This window comes from Haliotis rufescens, unplaced genomic scaffold (assembly GCF_023055435.1).
Source record: "Haliotis rufescens isolate VD_foot unplaced genomic scaffold, xgHalRufe1.0.p SCAF_39, whole genome shotgun sequence".
NCBI classification, from domain to species: domain Eukaryota; kingdom Metazoa; phylum Mollusca; class Gastropoda; order Lepetellida; family Haliotidae; genus Haliotis; species Haliotis rufescens.
In genome coordinates, this window is record NW_025964101.1 from 679,314 (window position 1) to 698,263 (window position 18,950).

The window sequence follows — 18,950 nt, forward strand, 5'->3', positions numbered from 1 at the left end:
AGTGATTTAATTTCCTGTTGGAGAACAAATGATTACAAACTTTCCTTGTAGGTTATTTGCTTCCTTGATCCCAGGTGTAGTGTGTCTCCATACTTAGCAGGACCCATTCGCTACCAGGTAGCTTTGTTTTACCTCCGGTTCAAATGACGCTAGATACAACCGCCCACGCAATCACTATCATATGACATGGGGTGAGTATTGTTTTACGCCACTTTTAGCAATATTCCAGCAATATCAAGGCGGGGAACGCCGGACTTGGCTTCACACAGTGTACCCATGTTGGGAATCGAACCTTGGTCTTCGGCGTGTCGAGAGGAAGCCTTAACGAGGCTATACACTCGTGGTATTTGTGGTAAATCGGGGAGTTTTACATATAGGCGTCCTGACTTATTCGACAACAAAGATGAGAACCTATACATGGTTTATGACATCGTGTTGGCAATAATTTGGGAATGGCAGCAAAACGGTCTTTTTTAGCTCACCTGATTGAAAGTCAAGTGAGCTTATGTCGTGGTGCGTTGTCCGGCCGTTGTACACTGTTCAATCTCCTCTGGAACTGCAATGCTTATGGAGTTGAAACGCTGTACATATTGTCTGAGCTATGGTGTCTCGAAATCCTGCTTGGGCGGTCGGGTAGCTAGTGGTTATAAAGCGTTCGCTCGTCACGCCGAAGACCCGGGTTCGATTCCCGACATAGGTTTCAAGTGTCCCCCGCCGTGATATTGCTGGAATATTGCTTAAAGCGGTGTAAAACCATACTCACTCACTCTAAATCATGCTCAAAGAATTTTGATCCGAGTTCAAGCATGGCGGCCATATAGAGAATCTCACCCGAGTGTCTTTTGATATCAAATATATCAACACGAGTTGATAAAAGTGTAAAAATTCCGAGGCTTCCCGAGGATTTTTGCCACTTTTATCAACGAGTGTTGATATATTTGATATCAAAAGACACGAGGGTGAGATTTTATTTATCATCCAACATCATTCTTCCAATTTTTTCAATTTGTAGACAGTAATTAGCAGTGTTTTCAGTGTAAAAAGTACTGCTAACAGCTTCAGTAGCAGAGCCATTAGTGATGTCATTTGATTGTGACGTCATGGTAACCGGTGACGTCACAATGGTCTGCAAAGCATTGTGATGTAATTTCACTGCAGCGATATCTACAGTGTAGATATCGCTTGATCTTATCCAAGCGATATCTCCTGTGGAAGCCAGTTTTGGATGATAAATAATTATGTCATACTGACCATGACACATGTATCATTATGAGTATGTGTTAAGGTAGTGTGTGGTTGGACACATTATACGGTGGTTTTGCATATTTAATCAAGCTACGACCTTTCACATTAACCCCATTAATATATGAAACTTTGTTTGTTTGTTCGTTGTTTAACGCCGCACTCAGCAATATTCCAGCTATATGACGGCGGCCTGTAAATAATCGAGTCTGGACCAGACAATCCAGTGATTGACATCATGAGCATCGATCCACACAATTAGGATACGATGAAATGCATCAACCAAGTCAGCGAGCCTGACCACCCGATCCCGTTAGTCGCCTCTTACGACAAGCATAGTCGGGTTGCTGAAGGGTTGCGTGGGTTGCTGAAGGCCTATTCTACACCGGATCTTCACGGGTTCTCTGAAACTATTTGGCCTATGTAGCTGACACTTTGTATCAATGGTCCCAGCTGTGACGACTAACAACTCTAAAATATTCACACACAATTATTTCTTCATAATTCAGGGGAGACCCGTGGAGATCTGGCTTCCGCAACCCATGCTTGTCGGCGACTGTACGTTCTTGTCGTAAGAAGCGACTGACAGGATCGGGTGGTCAGGCTCGCTGACTTGGTTCGTGCATGTCATCGTATGGCAATTATAATAGATGCTCATATGATGTTCAGTCTACGGACACTAACGAATGGTCCCGATGCCATTTGGCACACTCGTCCCATTCCGTAACCTACAAGAGACCAAGTGGTGAGGAATGAGCCGATATGGCGCGGACTGAAAACACTTCCAGACGTCGAACTCGAGAGTATGCATGAATGACATTTTTGTGACAAAAAAGTGTGGTAGGGAACACTGTAAGGATGGTGTGGATAATAGAAAGGAACGAGGGAGGCATGGGCATGGTGAGTAAGTTCGCTTTTGAATCCGTACTGTGTGAATGTTCCAGGACAGTTGCCAGTAGCCAAAATATTCGACACAAAACCATGTCATCCTTTTTAGGCGACAAATTTGTGTGAAGAAAATTAGGAGCCTCTATAGAATCTATAACAGCCACTAAACGAGTACCTAACCCTTATGATCGTAAAGGGGTGATTGATCGTAAAGGGGATCCAAGGGCTAAGGATAGAGTTCGGGTAATCTAATAGCTACTAAAGGGGTACCTAACCCTAATGATCGTAAAGGGGTGATTGATCGTAAAAGGGGATACAAAGGGCTCAGGATAGAGTTCGGGGTAACCTACTCGGAACACCTGCGACATCTGGATGTGTTCAGCGCCAATATAATATAGATCTAGGCCTACCTAATATTAATAAACAGTTTCTGCATTCTTGTGCATCATAATGAAAATTAATGAACCGAAAAAATAGTTTTTGTATATTTGTTCCCATTTAAAATCATTTTAGCCACTTGAATTACGAATTATTTTTTTTAGTAAACCTATATTCAAAACTCTCAACATCATTGGACGTATTTAATGACATTGCATATAGAGATGATAGATCACTGGGAGGAGCTTATGCACACTCGATGACCCCTAAAGAGAGAGGGCTGTTTTGTAGGCATAACAAGATTGAACCCTACTACACCTGTTACACGCTCACACGCTGATACACTCTACTTGACTCCGTCTTCTTCTTTATGACTGCAAACTAATCCATTATTTGTCAACAGTGGCGCAACTATAAAGCGCATGCAAAGAAATAAACTGCCCACGTAATCTCGGGACCCAGTTAATCAGGTAAACGAAAGTTTTTTTCCCTCAACGATGGCAGTTAGCTAGTTGGACGTAACTATTGCTGTGATTGATTCGATGTTCGTAAATGATAACAATTTAATATGAGGTAAATCTAAGGTACGAATGAATTTCTTAAGTGATCTGTTTTCCGTTTAGAAAACGAGACCGAAAGATGACTAAAACTTCTGACTGAAAGTGAGACAGGGCTTCACCAGCCCCTAGCCTTAGCGTTGGATTCTAATTTTCTGATCAGACTGAATGCAAAGAAGGTTGAATATTGGGAATAGAACTGCTGTAGGTCCTGATATAAATCTACTACAGGCATTGCGTTTCTGTACCATGTACGGAATATGACGTCTTGTAATTCTGAAGTTAGATTCAGCAATCTATACTTAGGATAATGGTAGCTCAAAGAACACTTGACGTCAGAGGTTTTTGGTGCACTGATATACTGGAACTATAATATTATCCTACTCCACGCTTGTCATATTTGGATGGGTTGTAGTCAAAACGGCCTGATTTCAGAACAGCCACAAAAGTCAATCGTCAATACGGCCACAAAAAGGTAAAAATGCCCACAAAAAATTAATGGCGACTGTGCTTGTTGTAAGAGGCGACTAACGGGATCAGCTGGTCAGGCTCGCTGATTTGGTTGATGCATATCATTGTATCCCAATTGCGTGGATTGATGCTCATGATGTCAATCACTGGATTGTCTGGTCCAGACTCGATTATTTACAGACCACCTCCATATAGCTGGAATATTGCTGAGAGCAGCGTTAAACAACAAACAAAACATTTTTCATTGGGTAACCAATATTTTTTCACTCCTCGATCCTTTCATCACTTTATTTGGGTTTTTTTAGATTTAAAACAAAATGAAATAATGTTTAGATGTATGTACGATTCTAAATATAGGCTAGACTTGGAAAGTAAATTAGCTTGTAATTGTGTTTTTCTGAAATTAGCTCTGTTGTACAAATGCTGAAAAAGCTTCATTGGGAATTTACGCATGCTGTTTTCAAACAATTGAGTTTTCCATTTAATGCATGCGTTTCTGTACGCAAGTTAATTGAATGTAATTTGGTTTTGAATAGTTTTGCGGGGGTGAAAGGGTGAGGGGTATTTTACGACAATACGCAGCCTATCTGTAGCTCTGAGCCATAATCGCCACAAGTAAAAAGTCAGAATAGCCAGATAATAATGTTGACTTCATTGCATTTTTTGGTGATACTCGTTCTCTACCAAGGCATCACAGATCCATGATGTGACTACTGAGCTATCATTGCTACGCCGATGATAGGCAACTGATGAAGACCTATATGATCAAACTACCATCTGATCTTAAGCTGTCGCCATCGCTTTCATCCTTTAAGGCTCATCTGAAAACACAACGTTTCAGACAACACTATCAACTTCCATTAGCATTATTTGCTAAAACTATGTGGTGCCATGAGCATTAACTTAGTGAATGGTATCTGGCGCAGTATAAATGGACTTATTATCAGAGCTCCAGATAAGCTGCGTATCTGAGTAAAATACGCATCAGAAATGCAGAAATACGCAGTAAAATAATATCCAAGCATATCAAATATGCAAAGAACATTACAGATATGCTACAAAAATAAAACTTGTGAGTATCATAAAAATATTGTGAAGTAACCCTGCGTATTCGATTAGCAAATCAGCAACTTATTTTTAAATTATAAACGGGCATTCCGTCAACCTTGCCAAACTCCACGATGACAGTTACATCATGATTATTTGCCATCACACTTTCTTGTGGAAGTATCATGGTATTTTTGAGTCCTATAAAGCTCTCGAACCCACACAACACCAGTTTGCAGGGACTACATGAATAGTGTTTTTAAATTTTTAACTTAAATACCCACATGTGTAAAAACTAGTGGGTAACAGAAATTTAAATACCCAGATATAATTACTGATACCCAGTGATTTTAAAATGCATGGGTAAAATACCCACAACACCAAAAGCTTATCTGGAGCTCTGTTATTATTATTATGAGGTATGTGTTTTCAATCAGATATAGCTTGAGGCAATCACATATTTTAATCCATCCACTTAATTTGCATGCAAAACAGATATCTAGATTAACAATTGCGTTGCTGGTAGGCAAGCCTACTGGCAATTTCCAATTATTTTAGAGATGAAATTGAACAGTTTAAAGAAAACTTTTAAGTTTGAAAAGTTTAAGAATACCTTTCTCTAAAGCTGACCAGTGTACAGATCGGTTGTGAAAACATGAATAAACTTTGATCCTAATTATCCTTTGTAGTCTTTATTTTTCTGTGTTGCCGTTTTTTGTTTTTTTTGGTGTGTCTCATTTGATAATGGCTTGTGGCCATTTTGACATTTTTCTGTGGGCGTTTGGACTTTGCCTTATGAGCTGTTCTGACGTGAGGCCATTTTGACCTGCTCCCCGTGTCCTTGCATCCATTGTTTTCATGAAAATCCCTGAAAACACACGATGCAAAAGCACTTTATGTTTTTGTAAAATGTCCATTTTTTCCATAACCTTCCCCAAATATGTCAATTGTTTTCTATGACCCTTCTCTAAAGACTGTAATATTCTTTGGTGACCTTCCCCGATTCCCTCTGACTCCCCACCCCCAGCAATAATACATGACCCGTTAGTTGCTGTTTTACTATTTAAGCGATATTTTATTAGTTCAATAATTTGAATTATTTAAGTCACAAGATGTAATTAATGAATTCTGTTTAGATTATGTCATACAGTAAAAGAAAGTAACTTCTGAACCTGCTATATGATGTACCATACATACCATTATTCCCTATTTCATTATCACAAATTCTGTTTCATGATATAAAACAATTATTGATAGAGTTCCAAACTGATCAAATGTATGGCTTACCTGAAGAATTCAGCACACAAACTTTACAAACATGTCATAATACATTATAAGGTGTGCCTTTGCAATATCACAAAAGAAATATCTGATACCTAAACTTCGATTGTTACATATCATAATATGAATTATTGATTTGTGATTTCCAAAAGGTAGAAGTGGAATATAAATTTTTACACTTACTTAAACTGAATTTCTAAGGCTTGATGTGTAGCACTACAACATGTCCAAAAGGATTCATATTACTCACTCATGGCATTTAGATTTAGGAATTAAGCGTTTTGTCTTCAACCTGAATTGAATTGAATTTTGTAGGAATTTAGCAGAGCTGAACCTTCTGCACTCAAACATGTGCATTATGTTGCAAAGTCTTATGTATCTCACAAACTGCTTTATCAAATGCGGTGATACTTTACTTGAATATTTCTAACCTTGACAGTCTTATTTTAAATTTAAGTATAAGTTTTTGGATCATCCTGCCAAAATATCAGCCATACTTTCCTTAGCTGATGGCTTAATGTTTCACATGAAAATAACCACCAAGTAACATTGAGATCATTTGGAATGTTATACCTGGTGAGCCATTGCCAGACTTCTCCTTTATAAGCAACTGATAACCTGTTTTCTGAACAAACTGCATATAACATAAGCTTGAATAGTCAACCTTGACGTATCCCATGGTATAAAGATTTTTTTATTAAACGAAACCTGGACTAGTCTGTTTAGACATTAGTGTGGAAAGTGAGGTTTTGTAGGAGTTGCTTCCCTTACTGTCATGACACGAACATGTAAGATAGCAGACAGTATTTTCAAGTTGTACAGGAATCAATTCCCTGTGCATGATGTATCAAGACTGTTGATGATGTTTCAAATTGATGGAAAGGAGTGTCCTACAAATCGTTGATTACTTGTAATCATGATAATTTCAGTCCGGGATCCAAAGTGAAGGAAGGAATTCAGGACCTTAAATATTGACAGAGATCTGGATTACTGAAAAGTCAAGCTTTGACAGGCTCAACTGTATAAAGAGAAATGTAGTTTAAATTTTCTTGCCAAGATTGGGATTCAAACTTACATAGTGTATTGTAGCCCTGTGTTATGAGTTTTCAGATGCTTAAGAAAAGTTAGTAGAGTTCACTCTAATCACACGAACAACTGTAAAACATCCCATTCACTTATAAAAGACAACTTTCTGTCAAAACAAGCTATCATCTGAGTATTTTAAGCGTCTGTGTGATGCTACACCCCCTGTTATAATGCGAGTAATCACAATAAACATGCCCATCCGAAAACATATGATGTCCTAAAACCTATGATCCGACAATGCTAACTGTATGCATCATGCAGTGGTATTTAACTGCTTGTTCTATGTTTGCAGGCTGACGATGAGGATGAGACCAACCAAGGGTACATCATGACAACAACGGGTGGCATCTCAGCAGCCGTAGGTGGAGACTCGGGTCAGGAGGATGTCCCGACCCTGGAAGTCCCCGCAGTGGATGTCGACAGACCAGTCCTCAACAACATGATACCCATCATGGACAGGTATGTCATCCTCCTCAGGTGGTGTGACCTGGTTGCTGGTTATAAGAGGCGACTAATTGGATCAGGTTGTGTGACTTAGTTGCTGGTTATAAGAGGCGACTAATAGGATCAGGTGGTGTGACTTGGTTGTTGGTTATAAGAGATGACAAATTGGATTAGGTGGTGTGACTTGGTTGTTGGTTATAAGAGGAGACTAATTGGATCAGGTGGTCAGACTTGGTTGTTGGTTATAAGAGGAGACTAATTGGATCAGGTGGTCAGGTCAGACTTGGTTGTTGGTTATAAGAGGAGACTAATTGGATCAGGTGGTGTGACTTGGTTGTTGGTTATAAGAGGCGACTAATTGGATCAGGTGGTGTGACTTGGTTGTTGGTTATAAGAGATGACTAATTGGATCAGGTGGTGTGACTTAGTTGTTGGATATAAGAGATGATAAATTGGATCAGGTGGTGTGACTTGGTTGTTGGTTTTAAGAGGCAACTAATTGGATCAGGTGGTGTGACTTAGTTGTTGGTTGTGAGGGGAGACAAATTGGATCAGGTGGTGTGACTTGGTTGTTGGATATAAGAGATGACAAATTGGATCAGGTGGTGTGACTTGGTTGTTGGTTATAAGAGGCGACTAATTGGATCAGGTGGTGTGACTTAGTTGCTGGTTATAAGAGGCGACTAATTGGATCAGGTGGTGTGACTTGGTTGTTGGATATAAGAGGCGCCCAATTGGATCAGAAGGTGTGACTTGGTTGTTGGATATAAGAGATGACAAATTGGATCAGGTGGTGTGACTTGGTTGCTGGTTATAAGAGGCGACTAATAGGATCAGGTGGTGTGACTTGGTTGTTGGATATAAGAGACGACAAATTGGATTAGGTGGTGTGACTTGGTTGTTGGTTATAAGAGGCGACTAATTGGATCAGGTGGTCAGACCTGGTTGCTGGTTATAAGAGGCGACTAATTGGATCAGGTTGTGTGAATTGGTTGCTGGTTATAAGAGGCGACTAATAGGATCAGGTGGTGTGACTTGGTTGTTGGTTATAAGAGATGACAAATTGGATTAGGTGGTGTGACTTGGTTGTTGGTTATAAGAGATGACAAATTGGATTAGGTGGTGTGACTTGGTTGTTGGTTATAAGAGATGACAAATTGGATCAGGTGGTGTGACTTGGTTGTTGGTTATAAGAGATGACAAATTGGATTAGGTGGTGTGACTTGGTTGTTGGTTATAAGAGATGACTAATTGGATCAGGTGGTGTGACTTGGTTGCTGGTTATAAGAGACGACAAATTAGATTAGGTGGTGTGACTTGGTTGTTGGTTATAAGAGATGACTAATTGGATCAGGTGGTGTGACTTGGTTGCTGGTTATAAGAGATGACAAATTGGATTAGGTGGTGTGACTTGGTTGTTAGTTATAAGAGATGACAAATTGGATCAGGTGGTGTGACTTGGTTGTTGGTTATAAGAGATGACAAATTGGATCAGGTGGTGTGACTTGGTTGTTGGTTATAAGAGATGACAAATTGGATCAGGTGGTGTGACTTGGTTGCTGGTTATACAGCCTACACTGGTTGTATGAGGCGAAGTTATGGATTGATTTGTCAGGCGCAGAGACATGTCATTGAAACCCAAAGGCATGGGACATATAACTCCGGTGTAGAATAGGTCTTCAGCAACCCTTGCTTGCCATAAAAGGCGACTATGCTTGTCGTAAGAGGCGACTAACGGGATAGGGTGGACAGGGTCAGTGACTTGGTTGATGCATGTCATCGTATCCCAATTGCGTGGGACAATGCTCATGATGTCAACCACTGGTTTGTTTTGTCCAGACTCGATCATTTACAGGGTGCCGTCATATACCTGGAATATAAGTGTGATGTTAAACAACAAAAAAACAGTACTATCGTCGGCTTGTAGGTTACACTGAAAGTCATCATCCTCACTGGAATTTTTCTCTCAAATTATGCTAAAATGCCCCAATTGCTGAAATACTGTCAAAAGCAGCATTCTTATCAATATTAGTTCACTTAAGTATAAGTTGAGTTTACACACAGTCATAGAATGCTGAAAGTATTTAATACATTCATTCTTGTTTCTCCTAACCTGCCTGACATACTTTGAGCCACAGCGGGTGCAGCTAGACAAGGTCACATTGTACTGAAGAAATGCAAGCAATACAAGAAACAACGAGTGGGAGTTGTCTATCGTACAATGAAACACTGCAGCCCCAGGTAGTTTATACTCCCTGCACTGTTTTATTGAATGATGAACAACGACCATGAGTCGTTTATTTCTTATTGGAGATATCAACATTTTGTACAGCTTTTTTAAGGAGGTCAGTAAATTGTCCAAGCTTTAAAAATATTTTCCCTTATTTAAATAATGATGACTCCCTGAATACAATCCGACCTCGGCAATGTCGGACAACTCCATTTTATGTACAGGGCGGTTAAGTTTGGTATTGCCAATTTTCACATAGGTTATCTGCACCTTTCCTCCCAATATGGACTTTCATATCTCTCTGACTTTTTGGTGCAATCGTTTGGCCATTGCGTTTTTCTGCATTGCCTGGATACATGTATTGGGAACAACTCAATAGATACTTCCCTCTCAAAAATAATGTCGTCCAATATATGATATCACATCAAGTTGCGAGCATTTGTTTGAATCGCCAGAAATGACGGTCAGGGATAGAACAATGTTTTATCGTGTGTAGCAGGACTGGGTCCGACGTCCACAGACGGCCTTCTGTATGCTATCTTCAATTAGCTTTGCGGGATAATTTTGATGCAGTAGGAAATTCTTAAGTTCAGCAAGGCGGAAACAATGGCACAAATACGTCTTGCGAGACAGTAAGGATACTGTGATACTAGAAATGTTATTTACTTGATTGTTTGTAGTGGATGCAATCAAAAGTATATCGGAAAGACAGAACTTAAATTAAAAAGAAGAATGAATCTTCACCGTTCACAAATAAAGCAGCCACATGACCGCACGATTCCACTCAGTGAACATTTAGACACATGCCGAAGCGGCAACTTTTTAGTTTTCCTGCTATATAAGCTAAATTTTTATCATGAACCTACATTGTTTCAAAAAGAGCAACATTTCATTCATAAATATGCGCCTAAGTTAAATGTAAAGGCGTAAGTTATTTGTCCATTGTCACCTTGGTATTGTGACGTCATAGTTCTCCTAAATATTATGACGTCACATAACTATATGTTACTACAGTGATCGCTCGCTATTGCGCTCTTCGATAAAGCGCTACTTCGGTTACAACACGCGGTAACACATGGCTCCCAAAATTTATGTACACTTTTAATACTGAGAGTTTAACACAGACATGATTGTATTGTTGTTCGTTGTTCATTTGCACATAACGCTTCTCATTGCATAATCAACCGTTTATCGCTGAATGGAGTTCTAATAATCTGTTTGAAAACATCCGTGGCAAGTCCCGGAAATACGATTATTCTACTAGTTATCTTTTTACGCTATACGTCCTTTGATCTTAGAAGCGCATGCATGCAATAAAAGAAAACCACAAGCGAAGTTCCGTATTTCATGTCCGTTATTCAGTTATGGCCTGATGAGACTCGTACGTGGTATGAGTTGAAAGCGCTAGCCAATTAAAACTGCCACATGCATTCATTCATTTATGTTTACTTTCATTCATTCATTTAAGCTTACCTACATTCATTCATCCCATGCATGCTTGCTTAGCCTTACCTCTTATATCACAAATAAATACTTTTTAGTTTAATGCTTATACATGTTTTAATGAATGTAGGATACTTATTTGGTTGTTAAACTCAATAATAATTACGAATCCATATTCCATGTATTCGTGTCTAAACACACATATATCCAAATTCAAACAATATCTACAATACTGCAAATACAATTTAATGAATAAATTCCTCAATTCATGAATAAAATACTTACCTTGGAATTTGATCTTAGGTTCCCCAAAACGATCCTTGTGAAAAACACATGAATATATATCTTTATCCGTGGAGTGACCACAGTCCTTAGGTGTCCAGCACACAGCATGGCTGAGTACCCAAGCTGGCCATATAGACAAAAGGCTTGAGTAGGGAGAAGGCTGGGGCTATTGTGTTAGTTCACGGGGTGTGACATTCACAAACAAACCATGCAGTAAACATGCTTAGTAAGAGTGCTGTGACTGATAGTTTAGTGTTTAAAGTAGGCTGAACAATAAAATAAAATGACTACAACTGCATTTAATTATGTACATGAATTATACTTAAAAGGTAAAATACAAGAAATATTCAAAATATGTAACTGCCACACGTGAACTATGCCATACTTTCTTCTTCATTGTTCTTTGCAATTTATCGCGTAGCATCTTATATATTAGAATAAAGTCTACTTTAGATATTTGTAACTTAATTACTGCAGAAAGAAAATAGAGAAAATAATATCCTGCCTACCTACCTACGCTGCCATGCCTGGTGTAGACGCCCGTGTTTGATGACAGCTAACGATGACGAACAAGAAGTGGTTATTCGATTGGCTCAAATCCAATTTTCAATTGTATACTTTCTTTTGCAGGTCAGTTCAGTTAACCTTTAGCCTGCTGATTTAATATCTCAATGAAAAATCTGTCAAATTTAGAGAATTTGGTATCATTGTGAAGCATGTGATTCTGTCGTTCCAATCCAACGGTAATTGACACACCTCTGCTGAATATGGGTATGCAATTTTCCAGTTTCCCTGCGCAACAATTGTTGTGACATACACTCCTGTACTTGGTGGGCTAGACTAACATCTAGTCTATGAAATGAACATATCGTACAGAAAAAACAGTTGTTCAGTTATCTTAATAAAAATATAATAAAAGGGAGCCCACTGACTCTTCATTTTCAGATACTGATACTGCAGTAATCTAGACTTGCCAAACATTATAGACTTGCATGAGCTGTATTTGATATATATTTGTATCAGGGTCTGTAAGACAGACTATTGGTAGGCCTGCGCGACTTATTGTCATGACACACAGTCTTTGGGGTTCAGCAAAGTCACATGAACAGGATGAGATGTTTTAACACTACAATGCCAGGGTCGTCAAGAATGGCTACTGTATAAACACGTAACAAAGCTAATATCTAATTACAACTACCCAAGGCAATATTTGTGGGGTTTTAAGCTGGATAATTATGTCTGCCCGACCAAGTCCGTGATGTTTGTAGTCTAATGTAAGCCTGCTGAGGACAATGGGGACAGTAGTGAAATTCAGGTTCTTCATGTTCGTCTAGACCAAAGTTTTTCAATTTGTTGGTTATTTTTGTTTGTATTTTTCAGCATCATCAGGGTCGTTAGAAATGGCTACTGTGTAAGATGTGACAATGCTAATTGATATGTTGTTGTTGGAATTAATCTTTGGCATAAAGAGGTGGCACAATTGTTGTGTTTTAAGCTTGCTAAGTAATCTCTGTGTTGGTTGTAATCTCTGAAGTAAGCTGACATGGATGAATACTAAAATATAACATTTTTCATGTAAGGCTATACCAGATTTATTGAATTTTTATTACAGTAAATTTTTGTCAAATGAATGACTACATTATTATCATCATATCAGAGTCAGGCAAAAAGCAGTTTTCTAGCATTTCCGACAGTACTTCAGCTACATGGAGTAGTTCAAATTAAGCATCGCGATATGTATCATGTCATGACTCAAGTATCCCGATATGTATCATGTCATGACTCAGGTATCGCAGGATGTATCATATCATGACTCAAATATGGCAATATGTATCATATGATGACTCAAGTATCACGAGATGTATTACATCATGACTAAAGTATCACGAGATGTATTACATCATGACTCAAGTATCACGAGATGTATTACATCATGAGTCAAGTATCACGAGATGTATTACATCATGACTCAAGTATCCTGAGATGTATTACATCATGAGTCAAGTATCACGAGATGTATAACATCATGAGTCAAGTTTCGCGAGATGTATTACATCATGAGTCAAGTATCACGAGATGTATTACATCATGAGTCAAGTTTCGCGAGATGTATAACATCATGAGTCAAGTTTCGCGAGATGTATTACATGAGTCAAGTATCACGAGACGTATTACATCATGACTAAAGTATCACGAGATGTATTACATCATGAATCAAGTATCGCGAGATGTATGACATCATGACTCAAGTATCACGAGATGTATTACATCATGACTAAAGTATCACGAGATGTATTACATCATGAGTCAAGTATCACGAGATGTATTACATCATGAGTCAAGTATCGCGAGATGTATTACATCATGACTAAAGTATCACGAGATGTATTACATCATGAGTCAAGTATCACGAGATGTATTACATCATGAGTCAAGTATCGCGAGATGTATTACATCATGACTAAAGTATCTCAATATGTATCATATCATGACTCAAGTTTCGCGAGATGTATTACATCATGACTCAAGTATCGCGAGATGTGTTACATCATGACTCAAGTTTCGTGAGATGAGTTACATCATGACTCAAGAATTGCGATATGTATCATATCATGACTCAAGTATTGCAATATGTATCATATCATGACTCAAGTATCGCAATATGTATCATATCATGACTCAAGTATCGCAATATGTATCATATCATGACTCAAGTATCGCGAGATGTATTACATCATGACTCAAGTTTCGCGAGATGTGTTACATCATGACTAAAGTATCTCAATATGTATCATATCATGACTCAAGTTTCGCGAGATGTATGACATCATGACTCAAGTATCGCGAGATGTGTTACATCATGACTCAAGTTTTGTGAGATGAATTACATCATGACTCAAGAATTGCGATATGTATCATATCATGACTCAAGTATCGCAATATGTATCATATCATGACTCAAGTATCGCAATATGTATCATATCATGACTCAAGTATCGCAATATGTATCATATCATGACTCAAGTTTCGCGAGATGTATTACATCATGACTCAAGTTTCGCGAGATGTATTACATTATGACTAAAGTATTGCAAGATGTATTACATCATGAGTCAAGTATCGCGAGATGTCTTACATCATGACTCACGTATCATGTGGCTTCATGTGGTATTCATATTGCGACACTGCTCGTGCCTACAGATGGAAGAAATCACTGTCCTTCTTCACTTGATCACACTCACCATACAAAGTCCTCGTGCCTCATCAATCATATTCGTCACCAGTATGGCTCTCACTTTAATTTTCAAGGTGACAGATAACTAGAATGTTATAAGCTGAAAATGAAATCAGGTTTGGCATAGTCACAGAATGATGCAGTCGACAGATTCTTGGACTGTCTGAAGCTAAAAGAAGCAGTGATGACGTAATAATATTCAATGAAGAACTTGTACTTTGCATTTTTAACGTTGGCTCACAAATTGCACCTTGCTCTAACATGGATTCCTGTTATCAACTGCTACCTTTGACCTTATTATATATATATCAGGTGATAACAGGTGTATTCCTGGTGGATGTCAACACAGTGGACCGGACTGACGGTCAGTGTACAGGTCGTGTCTCACTGTCGCTGGACGTTGGGACTGGACTCCTCGGTGCCACCAGTAGACAAGCCATTACGTTGGGACTGGATCTCAAAGTGGTGATTCTCTTTCACAGTGCTCTTCCTAGTGTCATAATCTTTGACAGTTTTAGGACTGAAGGGTGTTTGTTTTCATAAGGATTACATCCCTGTTGACCAGCCTCCATTAACCCTTGGATCCCATTGTTTTTTCAATGGGATTATGGACGGTTGTGCTGGTGACAGTAGTTTGTTTTGAAAGTGGTATCGTCAAGAAGAGAGTATAACTTTGCCTTGAGGTGAAACAGGTTTAGAGACATGCATACTTAATACAAGCATCCCAAGCTACGTTTGACAGTGATGCGTCCTGAGTTGTGACCAGAAACAGTTCTCTCTACACAGTGAAAGTTGTTGCAGTGCTGCCTGACTATCGCCACACTGAGCAAGTTGGTTGCTATGGTTTTCTGTGTTTCCAAATAATGACAATAGGCTCTTGCTCGACATTCAAAATGGGCTCCAAAGTGGGAGATACGGCCTCGTATACCATAGATACTGAGTAAGTATATCTGAAAAGTGGAAGCCTCATCCCACATCAGCAGACCAAGCAACGTTATCATGGTATTTGATTTTGTAAATATTCATACAACTGTTGAGTGTGAAATGGTGTTGTCAAGTATGTGATCATTTGTCTGTTTACATATATATTATATATTAGTTTTTGATTTTAGGCATGTATGAGATTTTCCTAGACCTCATAGGCTGATAATAGGCCGATGTTCATTCCCTGGGCCCTGATGCACAAAGCGATTGTAGGGGTAAGGAGATCGTAACTCCCAAACTATCACATAGACTAACGACTGTCATAGCGCTCCGATTGCTTTGTGGAACAGGGCTCAGGTCTGCAGCAAATTTCAGTAAACATTTCCAAATTGGAATTAAAAATATTTTCCAGTATATGCTATTATATTTATAACCAGTGTTATCATTGTTGGAAATAAGTTTAAAACCCAACGAAACAGTCAGGCAGGTGGCCCATAAGTGCTGCCTGCCTATCTTTGAGTTACCTCCCACAGTCTTACATTATGAACAATGAACAACGCAGAAACTAAGAGACAAATCACATCTTGATTCAGTAAGGTAATGTTAACAATCACTTGAGATTCTACAAGGAGTTATTAACTGAATTGTAAGTAGTCTTAACATTATCTGCCAGACAGTCCTCCAGATGGAGGAAAAATTGATGCAGCCCGACAGAAAAGTTACCAGCCGCTGTCCGGTGGGCAGGCAGTTATTTCGGACACTGAGTGTAATGGCTTTGTGGATGTGACTTGCATTTCACAGATAAGGGAACAGTTGTCAACATTTTTTGCATTGAACTCAATTTTGAAGTACTTATTAAAATTAGAACTTGAAATAACCAACTTGAACAAAAAAATGGAGCAAAGTGCTTTTTATGGTGATTATGGTGGATCTAGATACTATAAGGAATATATTAATTTTAATAACTTTATTAATTGGGCCAGCGAAGATCCGGGGTAGAATAGTTCTTCCGAACCCATGCTTGCTGTAAAAGGCGACTTATGTAATGTTTGTCGTAAGAGGCGACTAAAGGGATCGGGTGGTCAGTGTCACTGACTTGGTTGATGCATGTCATCGTATCCGAATTGTCTGGATCGATGCTCATGATGTCAATCACTGGATTGTCTGGCCCAGACTCGATTATTTACACGCCATCATATAGCTGAAATATTGCTGAGTGCGGCGTTTAACAACAAACAAACAAATTAAGTTCTGGGGCTTGTGTAACGTTACATTTAGAATGAATGAATGTATGGAAGGTGTGATTGGAAGCAGGTTATCAGTGTGAAGCATAGTGGACGTTTTTGACCTGTTCGCGATAACAATCAAAACAAACACTTGATGCTGTCATCAGTGTGTTATCATTATGGCTTGTGTACAAGTGTATACAGTTTCAGGGAGATAGAAGCGTGTTGATTAAACTGAAGCTTTGTTTGGTGGATTTATTATAAGCTCACCTGCCTGAAAGTCAAGTTAGCTTATTCCGTGGCGTGTCTGTTGTCCAGTTGTTGTTGACATCTCATAAAACTGCAAGACTTGTTTAGCTTTGGATGGTCTTGTTTAACTCTGGATGGTCCCACTTATGGCGGCCCTAATAACTGTAATGGCGGCCATATTGAAAATGTCATTTTGGCCCATTACACAGACATTTCTGCATGTATCATGATATCGATTAGTAAATTTGATATGCATTACTTCAGGCCCTAGGCCCATAATACAAACAAGATGGATAAAACAATTAAATTTACATGCTGAATATACAGCTAGAGGAAAGTACAATTTATGTTACAGGGAAAGGTGATTTGCTTCTTATCTTGAGTACTTGACAAAGGAATTTAATCAAACATTTAATAATAATATGGATATTGTCGGTTGACATAAGTCTTACAAAGGTTTCAGTTATGTGACTTATGTCACTGTGAAGTGCTGGCATGCTTGCCATGCTTGATGTGATTGTTGTGACTAAGAAGTATTACATGTAGGATTAAAATATGTGAGAGGGTTTTTATGAGATCCAAGGGTTTTAAACCTCATAAAAACCTGAGTGTAAGTGTTTTATCTAACTTACATGGAAAACATGAAACTGAACCCTACACTCTTGTTTTACTGCTAAAACTGAACCCTCTACTTTCAGTTTTACTGCTAAAAATGATCCCTCTACTTTCAGTTTTACTGCTTAAACCGAACCGTATACTCAGTTTTAATGTTAAAACGCATGTCTTTGCTCTCTGTTTTGCTGTTAAAGTTGAACTCTTCACTTGTTTACTTTCAGGGAGTGTAATGGCCACCTGTTGCAGAATGGTAAGGTCCACCAGAACGGCACCGCCCCGCAGGAGATGTTGGTTACGGAGGCAGAACACAACGAAAAGGAGAAGGAGAAGTCCTCTGGCAAGGTGAGCTACAACCCCACTGATGTGATGTGATGCCAGGGGTTATGCCATTCTTCCTTTGTACCGGTCATTTATTACAGGGGAGGGGGAGCTGGTGGGACGAAGGGGAGCGCCATGAAAGAATGACACAGCAAAAGAGGGGGATTGGAGGGTCACCAAAATTTGTACACCGATACACAGAAAGCCCACAAATGGAGAATCTGCTATCAAAATATAACAAAAAAAATGATTCCAATTTCCTCTTGCATTTCGTCATAATTTGATGTGCTTTAAAGTCTTTAAGATATATTTGCAACAGGTTTAAGTATAGCATTTTGAATAATTTATATTGAGTTGGGTCCTGCACCACGACTGTGGAATATACGTAGTTCATGAAACCAAAACCTCGATAATAGAAGAGCAAGTCTAGCTAGCTTCATTTTAGAGAAAAGTAACATTTTGTAGTTTTTGTGTATATATATATATTTTGTTTATGGGAGTCTTCTGCTGGGGTATAAGATCCTACCCATTCATTCAGAAATTGACAAAATGCATCTGTCCTTTCCAAGGGGCCACACTTCTATTCATGTCAGGTGGTAGGCCAGAGTGTCTTTTAACAACTGAAATTTAAATAAAGCTGTTACTGAACCATGTTGTTTTCAGGTAGTGAAGCAGCAGCATTTCAGGGAGAAGGTGGTGTTTGTGGTGTCCGTGGCAACAGTCAGCTTGTTGACACACAGCCTCATCTCCGCTCAGTTCCTCATCCCATACTTCTACTCAGTCACCGCCCCCATACTGCTGCTCATCCGCTGTATCATGTACTGGTGAGTCCACCCCACCCCACCCCACCCTCCCAAACACACCCACCGCACCCCAACCCACCCTCCCTCCAGTGTATCATGTACTGGTGTGTCCACCCCACCCCATCCTCCCTAACACACCCACCACACCCTCCCTAACACACCCACCCCTCCCCACCCTCCCTAACACACCCACCCCTCCCCACCTCCACCCTCCCCAAAACACCCACA

The 18,950-nt window shown here is 39.2% G+C and overlaps 1 protein-coding gene across 3 annotated transcripts in view; it reads left to right on the forward strand.

The window, feature by feature from the left end:
• The window catches only part of LOC124126760 (glycerophosphocholine acyltransferase 1-like), a 39,517-nt gene that overhangs the window by 5,055 nt on the left and 15,512 nt on the right, over positions 1-18,950 (forward strand). For 2 of the 3 annotated variants that reach the window (XM_048381516.1, XM_046490274.2), the window contains exons 2-4: positions 7,243-7,409; positions 17,823-17,943; positions 18,583-18,743. In XM_048381516.1, coding sequence (XP_048237473.1) covers positions 7,243-7,409; positions 17,823-17,943; positions 18,583-18,743 — 449 coding nt within the window. Of the gene's footprint in view, positions 1-7,242; positions 7,410-14,932; positions 15,528-17,822; positions 17,944-18,582; positions 18,744-18,950 lie in introns of those variants that run through there. The other variant, XM_048381517.1, reaches the window with a different exon arrangement.